This window comes from Sminthopsis crassicaudata, chromosome 2 (assembly GCF_048593235.1).
Source record: "Sminthopsis crassicaudata isolate SCR6 chromosome 2, ASM4859323v1, whole genome shotgun sequence".
Lineage (NCBI taxonomy): Eukaryota > Metazoa > Chordata > Mammalia > Dasyuromorphia > Dasyuridae > Sminthopsis > Sminthopsis crassicaudata.
Window position 1 is genome coordinate 337743598 of NC_133618.1, and position 21429 is coordinate 337765026.

At 34.7% G+C, this 21429-nt stretch overlaps 1 protein-coding gene across 1 annotated transcript in view; it reads right to left on the bottom strand.

Moving 5' to 3' along the window:
* SLC10A1 (solute carrier family 10 member 1) overlaps positions 1–21429 on the bottom strand; it is a 58928-nt gene that overhangs the window by 32024 nt on the left and 5475 nt on the right. Inside the window, exon 2 of the mRNA XM_074290492.1 lies at positions 10812–11022. Within this exon, the coding sequence (XP_074146593.1) occupies positions 10812–11022 (211 nt within the window). The remainder of the gene's footprint in view (positions 1–10811; positions 11023–21429) is intronic.

Below are 21429 nucleotides of genomic sequence, written 5' to 3' on the forward strand. Positions count from 1 at the left end.
TCTTTCTCTCCTCTCTTTTTCTCTCTTCTGTTTCTCTCTCCATTTCCCTACTCTCTCCTCTCCCCATTCCTCATGCAAATCAAGATAGTCAGCCCTATCAATGAAGAGATAGCCTCATACCAATAGCCTTTGGGACTGAGGTTATACAACAAAACATTTAAAAAAGAAAAATAACTACATTGGAAATTAAAAAAAAACATATTGTTCCTAAGATTATATTTATAAAACCATTTATTAAGTACCAGGCACTGTGCCAAGTGCAAGGAATATAAAAACAACAAAACATTACAGTCCCTACTCAAAAGGAACTTATTTTCTAATGGGAGAAGACAAGACATAAAAGAGGGAATTTGGGTGGTGGGAAAGAGATAAAAAAGAGTACTTTAACTAGAGCAAGGCAGGTAGCATGAAGGAAGAACAGAATGGAAAGTGAACTGGAAGTGAGGTTTGTTGCCATCTTCATAAGCTTTCTTTCTGTCTGTTTATTGTCTGGAAGCTTACCTGAGCCTTGCATCAGTTTCTGATTTATGTGATGGAGGTCTGGCCTCAGCATGAGAAGATTTGCGCTGCATAGTGGTTATATAGATTATGTACAATATGCCTTGCTTGGTTTCTACCCAGAACATGGAGGCTTGGTGAACTTCTTTTTGTTTCCTTCCTTTGTTCCTTATCCTTTTATGCCTGAAGTGGGAGAAGGTTAGAAGGTACTGTGTGATGATTGGCTTAAGAGCTAGAAGGACTAGTGAAGGAGAAAGAACTGTATGCATGCAAAATTATTCATATACTCCCTTCTCTCAAATATTTTGTATTTTTTCTTCCCTGGCAGCCTTCATGTGAAGAGGATTGCTTCAAGCTACCACATTGGGTAATTACTTCCCAACTCAGCTGCTATGTATCTGTGAACACATGGCATCTCGGTTTCTTTTGTCTATTGTGTTTATTCTTTCCTACTTATAGATGACTGAATATTCAGAAATTGGACTGAACTTTATGAGCATTAAAAGGTGAAGTCACCAAAGATCCTGCAATTAAGAGTTAAGAACATAATCTATTAGTTTCTTATGATTGTGAGATTCTGCTGAAGATCCAGACTTGAAGAGAAATGGATCAGCTAATGCACTAGCTATGGCAAAACCAGAAGTGAACTTGGTGGAGTCTCCATAAGGGGAGAAAAGAACCCAGGCTACTCTTAAGCATTTAAATTACAAACACAAAGACAAAGACAAAATAATATTGCTCTCAAGGTACTTATATTCCTTATGTTATGTTGAATTTACCCATTTATTTATTGTGTTTTGGAACACAACATATACACACATCCAAGGAGAGAGCACTGATAACAGATCAGGAAAGATTTTGCAGAGGAATGGATGCTTGAACTTAGAATTTTATGTGACAGAGATGAATGCTTTCCATCACACAGAATAATAGCTCATACAAAACCACATAGAAAAGATAGAAGACTGAATTTGGGGAATAGCTAATAGGTCATCTTGATTAGAAGGTGAGAGAATTTAAAAGGAAAAATGTGAAGTGATTCTGTAAAGATAGTTTTCTTGCATCTTATGAATATCAATCATTCAACAAATATTTATTTTCATAGTACCGTAGTGAACAGAAAGCTAGCTTTGAGTCCAGGAAAATCTGAGTCTTAAGTTTTTCCTCCCTTGCCTTCCTGGTCAAGACATTTATCCTCTCAGTGCTCTGGACTATAAATTGCTGAGAAAATGTCAACCTGCACTGGTGAAAGTAGTTTCCTTATCTGGGAATTCCCTATCCCAGTGAAATCATCAATTCAATCTCTAACCCTATCCTTATATGCCAGAAACAGCACCTGGTTCTGGGGATAAAAAGACAAAGTAAATGAACCAATTTCTCTTTTTATGGAGCTTGTATTCTATCACAGGGGACAATATATACATATACTATATCAGAGCAACATAATCTTAGTGTTGCCAAAATCAGGGTTATGAAAGTCTGCTAATTCAGGCAGAAATCCCAAACAGCATTTTTCTTCTCCAAGTTCCTTATGGTTATTGCTCTGACAATGGACTTATGGCAGCCTGACTTTGACCAATTACCACCTCCCATCTAAAGGGAAGGAGAAAACAAAAGTCATAGGAGAGGGGAAAAAAAAATAAAGAGAGCAATGGGAGTTCTAGTCTCTGTTATATCTCTATCCCCAGCTTGCTACACTAGAGACAGGAAATTCTTTTGTTGGGCAAGATCCAGGAATATCTATTTGGGTTGGACTGAGTTATCTCATTCCCAAAAGGGGAGTTCCTTCTTTCCCACTAAAGAGAGGAATATATTCTCCTATGTATAGCTTTTCTGGTTTGTTTTTCCAGGAAGTTAATTCTCTTAATATTGTTTTACTTTATTATTTATTTTGATATTCATTTAAAAATTTCAAGTTCTGAATTCTTTCCCTCCCTATAATATCAATTATGGGATAGAGGATGGATAACTGAAAAGATGAAGCAGTGAGCAAGGTAGACTGGACCAAAAGAATGAATATACCAAAGAAAATCTGTCAAGACTCCGAAGTATGTCAAATTGTAAGGGATAAATTTGGATCACAGCATTTTTCTTGGATTGATATATCTTTTAATTGATTTCCCTGCCTCAAATCTCTTCATACATTTTTCATACATCAATGATCCTAAGGAACATATCTGATCATGTTTCTCGTCTATTCAGTTAACTCTAGTTGCTCCATAGTAGGCTCAAATTAAAATTCCTCTGTTTGACTTTTAAAGCTTTTCATAACATACCTTCCCAGAAATTATACATTATTCCCTTTCATGTGCTTTTCAGACGAGCCAAGCTGGCCTTCTTCCACCCCCTATTTCCATGATCTTGTACACTGTAAATACAAAGGAGGAGGAAGAGGTTCAGGGATGGGAATAGGGATGGCTCAGGCATAAGCTAACTTGGACACCATGTAAGAGAATCAGCAGGACAGTGAATGTAAATACAATAAGATGAAAAGTAAATTTTTTTTGACAACTCTATTTTAGTGAATTCAATCACAGTGGATTCCAAAAAATAGAATATAAACATTTGTATCCATGTTAGAAGTTATTAGGATTAAAACTCATATAAAACTATTTGGAATTTCAATGTTGTTTTTTTAATAGCTTTTTATTTTTTAAAACACATGTAAAGACAGTTTTTAATATTCATTTTTTGTAAGACTAAAAGCAATTAAATTAAGAAAAATGTGTCTAACCATTCCACTGTTGACCAATGATTCATTAATTAGATGTAAGACAGAGCAATAAATAGTAAAAACAAACAAACAAATAAATAAATGAATAAAGGGAGAAGAAAGATTTTAAACTGTGATAAATATTTGTGATCTTGAAAAATAGTTTCTATGACCTCCAACTCTCCCAGCTTGGGAAAACAAAACAAACAACAACAACAATAAAAACCAAGCAAACCAAAACATATAACTTTTCCTAAACAGAGAAAGAAAAAGTGAATCTAGTCTGTCCTATGAACAGAATTAGTCAAAAGTTCCAAGGGGAGGGAAACTACTATAATCAAGCTGAAGTTAGCCTTCACCTCAGTTATCTCCTTTTCCTATTATCCTTCTCATACAACTTTAAAAAGAAAAACACATCCACTTAGGGATAAAAGTAAAGGAATTACTAGAAAGCAGGCCACATCCAAAAGGAGGTTCTGGGAAACAGTAGGAACTCATAAAAGAGTGGGGCCCAGAAAAAAGGAGTAAGTAGTTCTCCCCTACCTCTCAGTCAATCATCTTATATCCCATGCATTTGCTAGAAGTATATATTACTGATGCTACTAAGGATCTATTTGCTTCTGACAATTTTGACCCATTGCTCTATCATTAGCAAATTCCTCTCTTCCTTCATGATTTTTCAAAGATCTCTGGCTCATCAATTGTATATGCTTCTAACACATATCTTCAGTTTATTAGTTCTGTTAGCAAACTCGTTAGCATTATTTTTAACACTTGTATATATTTCTCTCCCTATAAAGTGTAAACTCCTCAAAGGGAAGGACCATTATATTTTTGTATTAGTATTCCAAGTGTCTGGCATATAATTGACATTTAATAATTAAAGTTGGTCTTCAATTGTTTGAGTTTGGTCTCAGAACAACCTAGCTTTGTAATCTTCATATCCCATAAATAGGTCCCTTTTCCTGGAATATACTCCTATCTCTCCTTTTCCAGGTTCAGCTAAAGTCCTGGGAGTCTTTGCTAGAATGTTCTCACTGTTCTTTCTTTCCTCTAATGTCCTGTATTGTTTATAATCTGTACTATATAGCTTAACATTTGCTGTCTTGAGTGGGTGACAGTCATTTAACTTGCATTAGTCTTGTTCCTTGCTCAAAAAAGTTTCTTGAAAAGAGTCACAGATAATTTTTTTATGCTTTTTCTATGAGTTCTAGTAGGGATACATAACATACTCTTATTAGTTGATTCATTGATTCCTTAATTATAAAAGAGCTAGCTGCTAGTAAAACCAGACTCTGTACTGTACAGCAGAAAGAGCTTTGGATTTTCATTGAGAATATTTGATGTTGAATCCCATCTGTCACTTGAAACTATATATTCACGTGGGGATAGTAGCTTTTCTTTTGAAATTTATTATTAAGATACTGATCACAGAAGGAAATGAAATTCTAGGAAGGAATTAAATAAGACTATTCTAGAATGCTAACTTCAAACTGTTTTTAAAAATTTATATTTAAAACAAATACAAAATAGAAAAAAAGGAGAAAATTCAAAATATAAAACAATAAATTTCCATTTCAAGAAAGCATACATAATAAATATTACACACATTGTGTTCAGGACTGTCTACCTTTTTTTCACTTCTTGTAGATTTTCTTTTGTTCTCTAATGAGCATTTTTTATTCTTTTTTCCCCCTTTTCGATTCCCCATCTCCTTCAAGAACACTATAATTAAGCACAGATATATTTATATATACACATATCCATGTACACATACATACACATGTACATCAATATCTAGAATCATACATATATGCATTCATATAGATCTATGTGAGGCCATACCTTTTCCTTCAAGGTTTTGTTTTTTATTCTTGCAACTCATCTCTGCTCTTTTTTTTTTTAATTGACTTTTTTTCCCACTTAATAGTATTTTTCCCCCTATTACATGGAAAGATAGTTTTCAACATTCTGAGTTCCAAATTTTTTTCTCCCTCTCTCCTTTTCCTCCCTTCTCCCCAAGAATGCAAGCAATCTGATATAGTTTTATATACATGTACAATTATTTTAAACATATTTTCATATTAGTCATGTTGTGAAAGAAAAATCAGAACAAAAGGGAAAAACCATGAGAAAGAAAAAAGTAGTGAAAATAATGTTCTTTGATCTACATTCAACCTCCATAGTTGTTTCTCTGGTTGTGGATGGTATTTTCCATCACAAATCTGTTGCTATTGTTTTGGATCACTGTATTGGATCACTGAAAAAAAGCTAAATCCATCATAGTTGTGATCATCATAAAATCTTGCTATTACTGTGTACAATGTTCTCCTGGTTCTATTCATATCATTCAGCATCAGTTCATGTAAGTCTAGGTTTTTCTGAAATTAGACTGCTTATTATTTCTTACAAAACAACTATTACATTCAAATACCACAACTTATTCAATCATCCCCCAAGTGATGGGCATCCATTGAATTTCCAATTCCTTGCCATCACAAAAAGAGCTGCTACAAAGATTTTTGGACATGTGAATCCTTTTTTTCTTTTATGATCTCTTTGGGATATAGACTGAGAAATGGCACTGCTGAATCAAAGGGTCAAAGGATCACAGTTTTATAGCGCTTTGGACATAGTTCCAAATTGCTTTCCAGAATGGACAGATCAGTTCACAATTCCCTCAACAATGCATTAGTGTACATTTTCCTGTCATCTTAGCCAATCTGATAGGTGTAAAGTGGTATCTTAAAGTTATTTTAATTTGCATCTCTCTAAGCAATAGTGATTTAGAGCATTTTTTAAATGACTATAGATAGCTTTAATTTCTTCATCTAAAAATTGTCTGTTCATATCCTTTGACCATTTACAAATTGGGAAATGACGTGTATTCTTATAAATTTGACTCAATTTCTATATATTTTAGAAAGGCATTTATCACAAACACTGACTGTGACAATTCTTTCCTAGATTTCTGTTAGCCTTCCAATCTTGACTACATTGGTTTTGTTTGTACAAAAAACTTTTTAACTAATGAAATCAAATTATTAATTTTTCATTGCATAATGTTCTCTAGTTCTTCTTTGGCCACAAATTCCCTCCTTCTCCACAGATCTGACAAATAGAATTAACCTTTGCTCTACTAATTTGCTGATAGTTATCACCCTGATATCTGAATCTATTTCAACCTTATCTTGGTGTAGTATCCCAATTTTTCATTTGAATTATCTGATTACTAATGTCAATCTTAGATGTATGGTTTGCATTCTCACATATAAAACAAACTGTTTGTCCTTATTGAGTCCCTTGAAACTAGTCTTTGATATTTACTTTACTGAATGTGGATCAAAGCATAGAATTTTCACTTTGTTGTTTGTTTGTCTGCTTTTTTGCGTGTGTGTTTTTTTCTTTCACCTTTTGATCTGATTTTTTTTTTTGTGCAACATGACAAATTTGGAATTATGTTTAGAACTGCACATGTTTAATCCATAATGGATTACTTGCTGTCTTGGAGAGGAGGAAGAAGAGAGGGAGAAAAATTTGGAACACAAGCTTTTGCAAAAGTGAATGTTAAAAACTATCTTTACATGAATTTGGAAATATAAAAAAACTATTTAAAAAGATTCTAATTCTCTTTTTCTAGTTAGTTGAATTTCTTTTCATAATCTCCTTGTTTTTCTTGGATTGTTCTCATTTTGTTTTTTTGTTTTTTTTAGTTTCTCCTTAATCTCTCTCATTTAATTTTTAAAGTCTTTTTTGAGTTCTATGAATTTGGGGGGGGACAGGTGATCATTAAATGTTACTCTTTGGGGTAGGAGAGGTTTTTTTTTTTTTTTTTACTTCAGTATTCTTCTCTGAAATTGAACCCTCGTCTTCCCTATTCCCATAATAACTTTCTTTCCTTTTTTTTTTCCCCTGAGGCAATTGAGGTTAAGTGACTTGCCCAGGATCACAGAGCTAGGAAGTGTTAAGTGTCTGAGGTCAAATTTGAACTCAGATCCTCCTGACTTCAGGGACTGGTACTCTATCCACTATGGCAACTAGCTGCCCCTCCCCCCATAATAACTTTGTCTGTTGGGTTCTTTCTTCTTTCCCTGATCATTTATTATATTTGTATTTGTAGCAAATTGTTGGTGTAATCACTTTTAGTTCTAGAGTATAGAAGATAATGCCTCTTATCTTAGGTTGTCCTTCAATTCTCCCTTTGGCCTCAAACCAAAACCAATAACTCCATCCTTCTAGAAGTGCCAGCAGCCAGCAGTGTCTCTATCCCACTTTTTCTGCACTATTGGATGTATACTGGTTCCTTCTCACTCAGGGATATGTCTCAGCAGTACAGTTGGGCCTGGCATTCCTTAGCAGAGGTTCCTTAAATTTTTCCCAACTCTGAAGCTGACCCCTTACACTGTCTAGGAGATGAAAATTCCTGAAGCTGGGGCTGAGGTTACCTCCCCAAACAACTAACCCCAGGGTTTGCCTTCAGCAGAACTATTCTGGAGGTGTTTACACTTCATAATCAGCAAATCTACATCCTGGTATCTTTTTTCAGTAACTCTAATTTGTTTTCAGCTCTCTACATTTTCCCTGAGGTACAATTTTGTCTTGTTTATGGGAGAAATCTGGAGATCTTGGAATTTTCTGTCTCACTCTGTCATCTTCCCAGAGGAATTCTCTGTCATCTGGGAATTCTCTGTCATCTTCCCAGAATCCTCTCCAAACTGTATTTTAGCATATTGTCACCATCTCCTTGTTCAAAATTCTTATGAATGTTACCTCAAATTATCTTGGGGGCAGAGAATTCTGTCAGATGTCATGGGGGAAACTTAGAAATTTCTTTCTCCTAGCTGGAAGTGGCTTGGGTACAGATTAATTAATATTAAAATAGCAGAATTGACTGGGCTTGTATCCCAAGGAAATACTAAAGAAGGGAAATGGACCTGCATGTGCCAAAATGCTTGTGGCAGCCCTCTTTGTGATGGCCAGAAATTGGAAAATGAATGGATGCCCATCAATTGGAGAATGGCTGGATAAATTATGGTATATGAATGTTATGGAATGTTATTGTTCTGTAAGAAATGACCAACAGGAGAAATACAGAGAGGCTTGGAGAGACTTACATCAACTGATGCTGAGTGAAATGAGCAGAACTAGGAGATCATTATTCACTTCAACAACAATACTGTATGAGGATGTATTCTGATGGAAGTGGATATCTTCAATATAGAGAAGAGCTAATCCAATTCCAATTGATCAATGATGGACAGAATCAGCTACACCCAGAGAAGGAACACTGGGAAATGAGTGTAAACTGTTTGCATTTTTGTTTTTCTTCCCAGGTTATTTTTACCTTCCGAATCCAATTCTTCCTTTGCAACAACAACAGCAACAACAACAAAATTCGGTTCTGCACGTATATATTGTACCTAGGATATACTATAAGATATTTAATATGTATGGGAATGCCTGCCATCTAGGGGAGGGGGTGGAGGGAATGAGGGGGAAATTCGGATCAGAAGGGAGTACAAGGGATAATGTAAAAAATTACATATGCATATGTACTGTCAAAAATGTTATAATTATAAAATTAATTTAAAAAATAAATTAAAAAAACAAACATATGTACTATAATTAATAAATTATATAAAGACCATTAAAAAAAAATAGCAGAATTGTTTCTAGCATACTTGAACCTAAATCACAAAGTACATTATTAGGATTATTTTTTTTTTCTTCAACTAACTTCTCACTGTGCATTCATTTTCCTTACTATCCAATGGAATAGATAGTAAATTAACTTATATGATGTTTTAAAAAACTGTGTAACTAAACTTTGACAAACGTGAAGATCCCGTATATGTGGAGGTCCCATTTTGAATATACCTCACTATAACTATATAAAACAGATTAGATAGATATCACTTCTATGCCTTACAAATAAGGAAAATGAAGTTCAGAGAGGTTCAGAAATTTGCATATAGTATAAATTAAGGGGATATCCATTAATTTGGGAATGACTAAATAAGTTATGATATATGAATGTAATGGAATATTATTGTTCTACAGGAAATGATGAGCAGGTTGGTTTCAGAAAAGCCTGGAAAGATTTATATTAGTGGTCCTCAAACTTTTTAAATAGGGGGCCAATTCACTGTCCCTCAGACTGTAGGAGAACCAGACTATAGTAAAAACAAAAGCTCACACTCTGTCTCTGTCTCCCCCCTCAGCCCATTTGCCATAACCGGGCAGGCCACATAACCGTCCTCAGCAGGCTGCATCTGGCCCTCAGGCCGTAGTTTGAGAACCCCTGATTTATATGAACTGAGGCTGAGTGAAGTGAGCAGAACCAAGAGAACATTGTACAAAGAAATAGCAAGATTATGTGCTGATTAACTATGATGGACTTAGCACTTCTCAGCAATATGGTAATTCAAATATTACAATAATAGCTATCTTAGGGAGAAGAGAGAAAAAATTGGAACTAAAAATCTTACCAAAACTATATGTAATTGGAAAAAAAAAATTTACTATAAAATGAAGGGGGAAAAAAGTCCATATTCACACTGCCAGTAAATGTCAGAGGTGGGATTTGAAAATAGGTTTTCTTGATTCCAAGCCCAATATTGCCATTTTATTACACAATCTATAGTGTAGATATTATTGTTATGCCACAATCTCCTTGAGCTGTTCTACCTCAGTTTCCCTGCACTAGTTTCCCTCATTGTCCTGACTGAGTTTCCCTGAATTGTTCCATCTCAGTTTCCTTAACTGTCCTGCCTCAGTCCCCTAAGTCATAAAACCCCCCTGGTTCATTAAGACTGAGGACCATTTGCTCTAAGGTTATAAATTGTCAATGGGAGATGAGGAGCAGATCAGACTTCCTGACTCCTAGCTCCTTCTGCCCCCAAGAATTTATGACACTGCCACTCTAAGATATTCCAAAAGATAAAACTATCTCAGATACTTCACTGACATCTTTACTTCTGTTATTCAAACATCCTGACTCTGGCTTTTAGTAAAAATTTATAACTTCCCCCCCATCCTGATTTTCCCCGCTCTTTTTCCTCTCCTTTGTCTGAAGAGCTATAAAACATTCCCCCATTCATTACTGGATACTTTGAGACGAGAGTCCTGTCCAGTCAATTAAACTCTCCAATTAATAAAATATTAAAAAAAACTCTCTAATCTCTATCTTGCCTCAGTTTCTCCGGCATTACATTATTATCCTAAACAACTATTAGATATTTGACAAATAAGGAAACTGACACACAGAAAGGTTAAATGATTTTGTCTAAAGTCAAACAGCTAACTAATGTCATGATTCCCAGTTGAATTTATCAACATTACTTTCATAAAAACAGCCAAGTGATATAGTGAATAGAAGTTTGAGCCTGAAGTCAGAAAGATCTTCCTTATTTCAAATCTGACTTCAGATCCTTAATAGCTTCCTGGGCAAGTCATTTAACGCTGTTTGTCTCAGCCTCCTCATTTGTAAAATAACCTGGAGTCTGAAATGGCAAATCATTCCAGTATCTTTGCCAAGAAAACTCCAAATGGAGTCACTGAAAAGGATTGAGCAACATTTTCTATCTTCCTGAATCCTTACCTTAATAATGTAGGGACTGTACTGTGGTCTCTTGGAATTGATGATGATCCCTATAGTGCAAGGGATAAGTGTCAAAGCCAATGAAATAGCAATTTGCCCATAGGGCACCTTGTCCTTGAGATCCCCTTCATAGATTCCCTTGGAGTAGATAAACAGGAGGAAAGGCATCATGCCCAAGGCAAAGAAAGTGGAGCAGGTGGTCATCAAAATGCTGGAATAGTGAAGAAGAAAGAGAATCGAAATCAGACTCTGGGACATGTTTGATTACAATAGCACCTCAGCCCTGAAAAATCAAGTAGCTATGGAGAGAAAGGGTATTTAGAGAATCTTTTGATCCAGGAAAATTCAGTTTATTAGTGACATAAAGAGTATAAAAACTCCAGTTTCTAATTGAAGGAATTGACCAGGGCCATAGTACCAAAAAACCCAATAGCTTAATAGTCAAAAGATCCAGATTTGCATCCCATCTCTGCTTTTGTGTGATCTGGAATAAGTTTCTTAATAACTCTAGGACTTGGTTTTCTAATCTATGAAATAGATGAGATGCTCCCTGAAGTCTCTTCCAGAACAAGTTCTATTGTCCTCTTTTGGACCTTTGGGAATATATGATCAAAAACAAAATCATACTTTGAATATTTCTATTTTCTCCTTGGGAAAATTCTCAAGGAACATCATAGCCAGTTTCCAGACCTTCCAGATCAAGGAGCTAAAAGAAACAATTGAAATATTGTGGTACTACATTCCAGATTACATAGGATTTGGTTCCTTCCACATTAAAGAACTGGAGGGCTTAGAATATGATATTCCAGAAGGTAAAGGAATTAGTATTACAACCAAGAACCACCATTCCAACAAAAATGAATATAGTATGTCAGGAGGGAAAAATGGGTATTTAATGAAATAAAGAACTTTCAAGCATTTCTAAATTTTAAAAATTGATCTTCAAATGCAAGACTCAAAGGAAACATAAAAAGGTAAAAAAAGAAATAGAGAAAACATAAGAAATTCAATATTTATATTTTCATACAGGAAGGTAATATTTGTATCTAAAGAACTTTATTGCTATAAGGATAGTTTAAAAGAAGTATATGTAGACCGAGGACACGGATATCAGATGACTTTGATGGGATTACTCCCCCCAATAAAGAGGTAAAGCAGGATGGGGGAGATAGAAAGAAGTAAATTATCTCACATAAAAGAGCCATGAAAGAACTATTATAATGGAGATGAAGAGGGAAGTGGGTGATGGTAGGCAATACTTAAACCTTTGGAATCAGAATTGATTCAAAAAGGGAATTACATACCACTCAGTTCTATACAGAAATCTATCTTATCTATAAGTAAAAAGGGATGAACTAGAGGAAGGCAGGGTAGGATTTGATAGAAGAGAGGGCAGATTGGAGGGAGTGGTGATAAGTAAAACAGTTGTGATGAAGGATAGTGTCAGGGTATGAGGCAGGGGATATACAAAGGAAAAATAGGAAGGAGGGAACTACATAATTATTGTAACTATAAATATGAAAAGGATAAACTCACTCATTAAACAGAAGCAGAGAGGAGAATGGATTAAAAAACAGAATCTTTTTTTTTAATTAAAATTTTTATTTTCAAAATATATACATGGATAATTTTTAGCATTCACCCTTGCAAAATCTTGTGTTCCAAATTTTTTCCCTTCTTTTTTCTCCCTCCCCTAGACAGCAAATAAAACAATACATATTAAACATATGCAATTCTTCTATACATATTTCCACAAATATCATGTTGTACAAGAAAAACCAGACCAAAAAGGGGAAAAAATGACAAAGAAAATAAAATGCAAGCAAACGACAACAAAAAGAGTGAAAATATTATGTTGTGATCTACACCCAGTTCCCACTGTCCTCTCTCTGGGTGTAGATAGGTCTCTTTATCACAAGACCATTGGAACTGGCCTGAATCATCTCATTGTTGAAAAGAGCCATGTCCATCAGAATTGATCATCATATAATTTTGCTATTGCCATGTATAATGATCTCCTAGTTCTATTCATTTTGATGGGGGGAACCCTGAAACTGTCCTCTCTGACTTTGCCCCCCAAAGTCATAACTTCCCCCAAAGCTATGGGGTGAATTCTGAGAAACTCTCCTGATAGAGACCCACCCTTTGGGATAATTAAGTGGTTTCATTTAGCTCAAACTTAAGTATTCTCATTTAGCTGGAGATCTGGACCTGATATTTCTATTGAGTAACTGCACCCTCTATTGAGCTAAAAAATTAGTCCAGAACCACTCCTAGTAACTGAAACTTAAGTGATCTCATTCAACTGGAAATCTAGACCTGGGGACAGTGACAACATTGAAGGAATCTCATTCAATTGAAACTTCAGTCTCAGATTTCCTATTAAAAAATGCAATTTTAAAGTCATAACTTCCAAAGGTCTGAAGTAGGAATTATGCCATGACAAAGGACCTCTCCCCTTGACACAGCTGCCTACCTGGACCTCTGCCCATCGATAACCCCTTTTATTTCTCTGCCAGGATTTCTCTGCTAGGACCTTTATTTCTCTTCCAGGACTTTGCCACTGAGGAACTCAGTCTTTCTAGCAAAGCTGGCTTCTGCAGTACCAACAAAAAAGCTTCCTTTTTTGCCATTAATATTTTGGGTTCATGAATTCTTTCATGTTGAACCTGTGCCGATCAAAAGGGGATTCTCACACCTCAACTCTCTGCATTGCCACTAACCGCATCAATTTCATTTAGCATCAATTCATGTTAAGTCTCTCCAGGTATCTCCAAGTATCTTTAAAATCATCCTGCTGGTTGTTTCTTATAGAACAATAATATCCCATAACATTCATATACCCTAACTTATTCAACCATTCTCCAGCTGATGGGCATCTACTGTTTCCAGTTTCTTGTCACTACAAAAAGGGCTTCCACAAACCTTTTTTGCACATGTGGGTCCCTTTCCCTCCTTTAAGATCTTTTTGGCTTATAGACACTGCTGGATCAAAGGGCATTGTTAAGGACCATGCCTAAGTGAAGAGGCAGGTCAATTCTCTGAGAGCATCCACAGCTGTGAACACTTGAAAGAGTTGCAAAGCAGCCTTTACTTACACAGATGTTCCTTGTGGATTGGGAATGAAATAAATTGGAGGCAAGAGGGAAGAGTAGAGAGGTGAAAGAATGCAACTGCCTCAGTCTCCTTGTATCATCATCATCCTCTCACATGAAGAGAACCATTCTACAGGTCTGAGTTAGATCTCCAGTAGCCACTGGCTGGGTATAATGGAGATAAACTAGAAGACTTCTCAGTGGTGAAACAAAGATGCCCATTATCACTATTATTCAATATTGTACTAAAAATGTTTAGCAATAAAATAAGAAATAGAAATTGAAGGAATTGGAACAGACAATGAAGAAACAAAAATATCACTCTTTGCAGATGATATAATGGTATACTTAGGGAAACTTGAAGAATCAACTAAAAAACTAAAGAAATTCCATTTAAAATAACTGTAGACAATATAAAATGCTTGGGTGTCTACCTGTTGAAACAAATACAGTGACTTTACAAATGCAATTACAAAACACCTTTCACAGAAATAAAGTCAGATCTAAACAATTAGAAAAATCAAAGGTTCATAGGTAAGATAAGCCAATATAATAAAAATTAACATTCTACATAAATTATATATATTATATACACACATATGTAATATTTTTCAGTGCCATAACAAGCTATCAAAATTATTTTACAGATCCAGAGAAAATAATAACAAAATTCATCTGAAAGAGCAAAAGGTCAAGGATGTCAAGGGAATCACTGAAGAAAAATGTGAAGGAAAATGGTCTAGCCATACCAGATCTCAAATTGCATTATAAGATGATAATTGTCACAATCTGGTACCAACTAAGAAATGGAGTGGTAGATCAGTGGAATAGATTAGGTACACAAAACATAGTAGTAAATGACCATAGTAATCTACTGTTTGATAAACCCAAAGACTCCAATTTCTGGTATAAGAACTGACTGTTTTGAGCAAAACCAAGAGACCATTGTACACAGTAACAGGAAGTGTATGGAATGATCAGCTGTAATGGACTTGGCTCTTTTCAACAATGAAGTGATTTAAGCCAATAGACTTTTAATGGAAAGTGCCATCCATAGATATAATGCTAGACCTAGACCTAGAGTCATGAAGATTTGAGGTCAAATCTGGCCTCAGAAATTTATTATCTATGTTACTCTGGGCAAGTTACTCAGCTTTGTTTGCTTCAGTTTCTTCATCTGTAAAATAAACTGGAGAAAGAAATAGCAAACCATTATAGTATCTTTGCCAAGAAAACTCAAATGAGGTCACAAAGGGTCAGATATGACTAAAACAACTGAACAAGAAAATAAATATAAAAGTGATAATATAAAATAATTGAGCAGTAAATAACTTGCAATTGAGGGCGCCAGAAAAGGCTTCCTGTAGAAAATCATAAGTGAAACAAACCCTTTGCAAAATATGAACATTATATAAACATCAACTATTATTATTGGTCGGTTTCTTCATCAATAAAATGGGAAGGGTGTACTAGCTAATTTCTAAGGTTCTTTCTGGTTATATTAACTTATGATTCTAATTAATAACATGAATCAACATAACAAATGGGAACTTCTAACATGTTGAGAAACACTGAACTATTTTGTGATTGAGTTAAAAAGACAAGTCACATTCTAAGCAACAGAACTGCTGCCTTCTTTATGAAATTTTCTCAGACTCTTCTAGGTCACAATAATCACTCCTTTTAGGGGAAAAAAGATTTTCTTGATGGACTTCCACTTAAAATGGTGAAGTAAGTCTTCCTACCGCATAAACCCCAAAAAATAACTGAAAAGGGTTCCAAGAAGACTAGTAATGAAATGAATCCGAAATAAAGAGGAGGCATAGTCTTCCCTCTAGTCCAGAACGGCATAAAAGATAAAAAGATAACCAGAAATTTGTGCAAAATCACAGACAAGCTGCACCAGGGAAGTCAACCTGGTTTCAATTATTATGTATGATACTTCTGCCACCCTGAAGCCCAGCCCTGCAATGCTGTGTGCCATTGACTCTTCTTTATGCTCTTCTTCACTGAAGTGAGGTTTTAACTTGTTCCCAAATCAAGACTTTTTAGTTTGTTGCATTATTATGTCTATCCTGATCTATATTATTTCTCTTTGGGAAAAGTCCTGTGAAACTGCACGTGGAAGATCTAACTCCTAATAGGTTGAGGTACCTCTCTGAGCTAGAGTGGTTTGTAAGGTAGATACCCTTCACCTTGGGAACTTGGGAGAGATGAATGAGAACCTTTTGAATGTAAATCTTTTGAATGGCAGAATGAAGATCTCCCCAGAAGTATAGACAAATAGGACAAGTGACTTCCACAACACCCCTAGATTCTCCCTGTCTCTAGCCTTTAAGAATGCTAACCGACTTGATGAGATTGTTTTATTTATCCTTGGAGAAGGTAAGCTCCTTTCTTGATCCAAGTTGAAGAGTTCATTTACACTTATGTTTTCATTTCTATTCTAGTCGATAGTTTCTCTAATTTCTATTTACTGATGGCTTTTTTAAAATAACCAATGTCTGGTAGGTGGAAGTTAAGCTGTTCAAAACAAAGTATTACAAAGATCAGGTAAAGTGGTTTTTATTCTGAGCCCCTCATTGTATTCCTAGAATATGCATACATATATGTGTGTGTGTGTGTGTGTGTGTGCATATACAGGTTATTGTTTGTCTTTGATTTTCAGAGGACCAGTGATATGTCTTGACTTGGCTGATATTTTGACTTGCTGCTGAGTTGGACTTAAATGAAGCAGAATTGCACAAAATCATCAGCCTCACTCCAGAGGCAAGACAAAAAAATCAGAATGACTGGCCCGGAAAATAAGGGATTATCTTGGTGTCTTCACCCACTTCAACTACCCATATCTTAGTGGGATCTGGGAAGTATACTGGGAAGTATAGCAAGTGATCGAAATAAATCTAGATTAGGAATTGTGCAAAGAGAAAATAAAGACTAGCAAAAGTCATAATTCACAATGGTGATAGAAAGCAAGCACAGAGGCTGGGGTTGGGGCCCAATACTGAGAGGAAACCCCAAAACTCTGAAAAATCCTTAAAGGAGAAAACATTCAGTCATAATTGCTAATTGGGTATTTCTTTCCATCCTTCCCCTCTTTTTAAACTTTTTTATTCCCTTTTCTTACCATTCCCTCTTTATAAAAACAAAGAAGGTAACAAAAGAGAGAGAATTTGCTTAATATTCATGATCTATACATTAAATAGCCTATTTTCTTTCTGTTGTGATTTTCTTCCCCTTGCCTGACCCTGATTTCAGATTTTTATTCTTTCTTCTTTTGCTTTTAATCCATCTCTTCACATTCCTTTCTCCAACATTAAAGTTTTGGTTTTTTTTTTGTTTTGTTTTTAATGACTATTCCTTTACTTGTCCTGAACTCCTTCCTAAGTCCCTCTCTTCCCATCCCTTAATCTAATTTCTTTTTGGGTTTAATGTATTTTTATACTGAAACTTTCTTATGTGTGGGTGGATGGGGGCAATTTTGTTCAATCTTTTTTTATCTGGCTCAGACCAGAGTGAAAGTCATGTAATGCCTATTCTCTTTTGCTATGATTTCTTTTCAATTCATGAACTTATTTATTTTCACACACTTTTCATTTCTATTATGTAATAGTGATTATATCATAGTAATTTCTGCCACCTCCTTTTTTCCCCAATGTAGTTTCTTGTCCCTCCCATTTTTGTTTTTCAAAAGGGGAGAGGGGAAGAGGAAAAATACCTACAGTCCTTTATCAATTTTATCTTTCTCTATAAATTTTAAAGATATTAGAGTTCTCAGAAAACACTATTCACTAGCTTTTAAGTAATTCATCCTCCTATGTTCTCTCCCAATTAAACAAATGACTGTATCCTTTTTTCTTTCTTTTAGTTCCTATATTTCTATTTCAGAATGTCTACTAACTTCTGGCCTTTTCATCAAGAATATTTAAATATCTTCTATTTCATTAAAGATCCATTTTCACCTCCTACTATTAAACTTAATTTTTCCAGGTAGGCTATTTTTTGGTTTTAAACATATATCTTTTCCCTTTTGGAATTCTATATTGGCTAAGAAATAGACTGGTCAATCAATGGAACAGATTAGATACAAAGGACAAAAAAGGGTACATCTGTAGCAATCTAGTCTTTGACAAACCCAAACATACCAACATTAGGGATTAAAAATTCATTATTTGGAATATTATATTCTAAATTCTCCTCTTCTTCATAGTGGCATCTGCCGGATTCAAGAGTTATTCTCGATCTGGGCTCTAAGTTATTATTTTTTAAATAGCTTTTTATTTACAAGATATATGCATGGGTAATTTTTCAGCATTGACAATTGCAAAACCTTTTATTTCAACTTTTCCCTCCCTTCCCCCAGATGGCAGGTAGACCAATACATGTTAAATATGTTAAAGTATATGTTAAATATAATATAAGTAGATATGTCCATACAGTTATTTGAAATAGTATACAATTAGCCTGTGAAGGAAATCAAAAATGCAGATGGACAAAAATAGAGGGATTGGGAATTCTATATAGTGGTTCATAGTCATCTCCCAGAGTTCTTTCGCTGGGTGTAGCTGGTTCAGTTCATTACTGCTCTAATGGAACTGATTTGGTTCATCTAATTGTTGAACAGGGCCATGTCCATCTGAATTGATCATCATATAGTATTGTTGTTGAAGTATATAATGATCTCCTGGTCCTGCTCATTTCACTCAGCATCAGTTGATGTAAGTCTCTCCAAGCCTCTCTGAAATCATCCTGCTGGTCATTTCTTACAGAGCAATAATATTCCATAACATTCATATACCACAATTTATTCAGCCATTCTCCAATTGATGGGCATCCACTTAGTTTCCAGTTTCTGGCCACTACAAAGAGGGCTGCCACAAACATTCTTGCACATACTTCTTTTAATACAGAGCTCTTAAGATGACCATTACTATGTTAGGTTCACCTTGAGGTCATTCCCCCTGCTACTGAGTTTTGGAGTTGCTGTGACATTAAACTCTGTTTACACAAGTTCATTCACCCAATGTTATATTCTGACTGAGGCTCTTCCCTCATTTCAGGTTCTGGAGTCCTAGCATGAAACTTTGTAGTTGCTCTCAGCTAAGCTCCTGCCTTTAAACTCAAGGATTTTCCCTCCTATATTGAACGCTGCTGGGATTCAAGTCATGTTGGACCTCTTCTGTTTCCTGGGGTTACTATGTGCTATGATTTCCACCTATCCTGACTTGTCTTAGTTTTTACAAACTTCCACTTTTCTTCTTTGCATACTTCTGGGATGAGTGAAGGCATCTAAAGATTATTTTACTTGTATCTCTGTAAACCTGGTACATTTTAAAGTTCTATAAGAGTGTGGAAATCTTGACTACTCTAGATCGTAGCACATCACCATTTTCTCACTGTTCTCCAAACACTTTCATCAAAAGAGAACATTTCAATATATTGGGAAAGCAATGACTAAAAAAATACCTGAACCAAACACAAGAATACATATTTTAAATACCTGAATAGAGCTAGATAGATTTGGGGAAAAAAATGGAAATGGATGAAATGTTTTTAATCTGATTAAAATTAATGAGGAGCAGAAACAAAACCAACAGAAATAAGATTAAAAAAGAAATACAAAACTGGGAAAAAATCTTTACAGCCAGTGTTTCTGAAAAAAAGTCTCATTTCTAAAATATATAAAGAACTGTGTCAAATTTAAAAGACTACAAGTCATTCCCCAACTAATAAATGGTCAAAGGTTTATGAACAAATATTTTCAGGTGATGAAATTAAAGCCATTTATAATCATATGAAAAAATGCTCTAAATCATTATTGATTAGATTGTAAATTAAAACAAGAAAGAACATTTTTTCACACCTCTCAGATTGGCTAAGATGACAGGAAAAGACAATGATAAATGTTGGAGAGGATGTGGAAAAACAGGGACACTAATACATTGTTGATGCAGTAGTGAAATGATCCCATCATTCTGGAAAACAATCTGTAATTATGTCCAAAGGACATAAAACTGTGCATATCCCTCGACCTAGGAGTACCACACAATATCCCAAGAAAATCATAAAGGAAGGAAAATTATTCAAATATGCAAAAATGTTTGTAGCAGCACTTTTTGTGGTAATAAAGTATTGAAAAAATGAGTAGATGCCCATCAACTGGGGAATAGCTGGGTAAACTGTGGTATATGAAGGTAATGGAATATTATTGTTTTATAAAAAATCATGAGCAAACTGATTTTAGAAAAACTTGTAAAGATTTATATGAACTATTGCTAAGAGAAACTAGCAGAACCAAGAATACATTATGCACAATGACAGCAAGAATATGTGATGATCAACTATGAAAGACTTGATTCTTCTCAGTGGTTCAGTGATCCAAAGCAGTTTCAATAGACTTTGGACAGAAAATGCCATCTGCATCCAGAAAAAGAACTATGGAGATTGAATGTGACTCAATACATGCTCACTTCTCTTTTCTGTTTTTATTTTCCTCCCAGGGTTTTTCCTTTTTGTTCTGATTTTTTCTTCCAACATGATTCATAATGCAATGGATATTAAAATATATAAATAAATTTAAACTTGGGGGAAAAATAAATGAGGAAAACCAAAATTTCAATATCAAAAATTAAAAAGGAAAAATCACAACAAATAAAGAGGACATAAGGGAAATGATTTTTCTCAGTTATATGCGAATAATATTGATAATTTGAATAAAATGGATGAATATATACAAAAATGCAAAATATCTAAAGTCACAGAACAAGAAAAAAAGAATTCAATTATCCCAATTTCAGAAAAAGAAATTGAACAAGGTATATAAGAACTATCCCTTCCACAAAAAAGGACTGAATAAATTTTCAAGTGAGTTCTATCAAATACTCAGAGAAAAACTAGTTCCAATATTCCATAAACTGTTTAGAAAATGGGAAAGAAGAGATCTTACCAAACCCCATTTCCAAGAAAAATATGATCCTAACACACAAACCAGAGAAAGAAATATAGAGGCCTGTCATAATTATCCATGTGAAAATATTAACAAAGAAAATAAAACAGCATATTAAAAAAAGGTTTTACATTGTGATCAATCTGTATTCATACCAGGAATACAGGGAATATTATGAAATATTAGAAAACTATAACCATAATTAAGTATACTAACAACAAAACAATAAAAAATCACGATTATATAAATGCCTGCAAAAATGCTTTTGATAAAACACAATGCCTCTTTATGTTAAACTATTAGGACATAGAAATACATTAAACATTCATTCTGAAGTTTTGAACCTCAAAAAATATAGAGTGGCATCATACAAGGCTAAATTAAGATGCCTTAAGCAACCAACAATAGGGGTAAAAAGAAGATATGATGTATTATAGAAGAGAAAGGAGAAATGATGGAGGACCAAAAAATACCTTAATAGGCATCTTGGACCAATTTACTCTTATGGGACCAATTTACCCTCAACTAGTCTTCTGTTTCTTCCTGTCTTCCAGGACCTTGATTTTTTTGTGCCAAA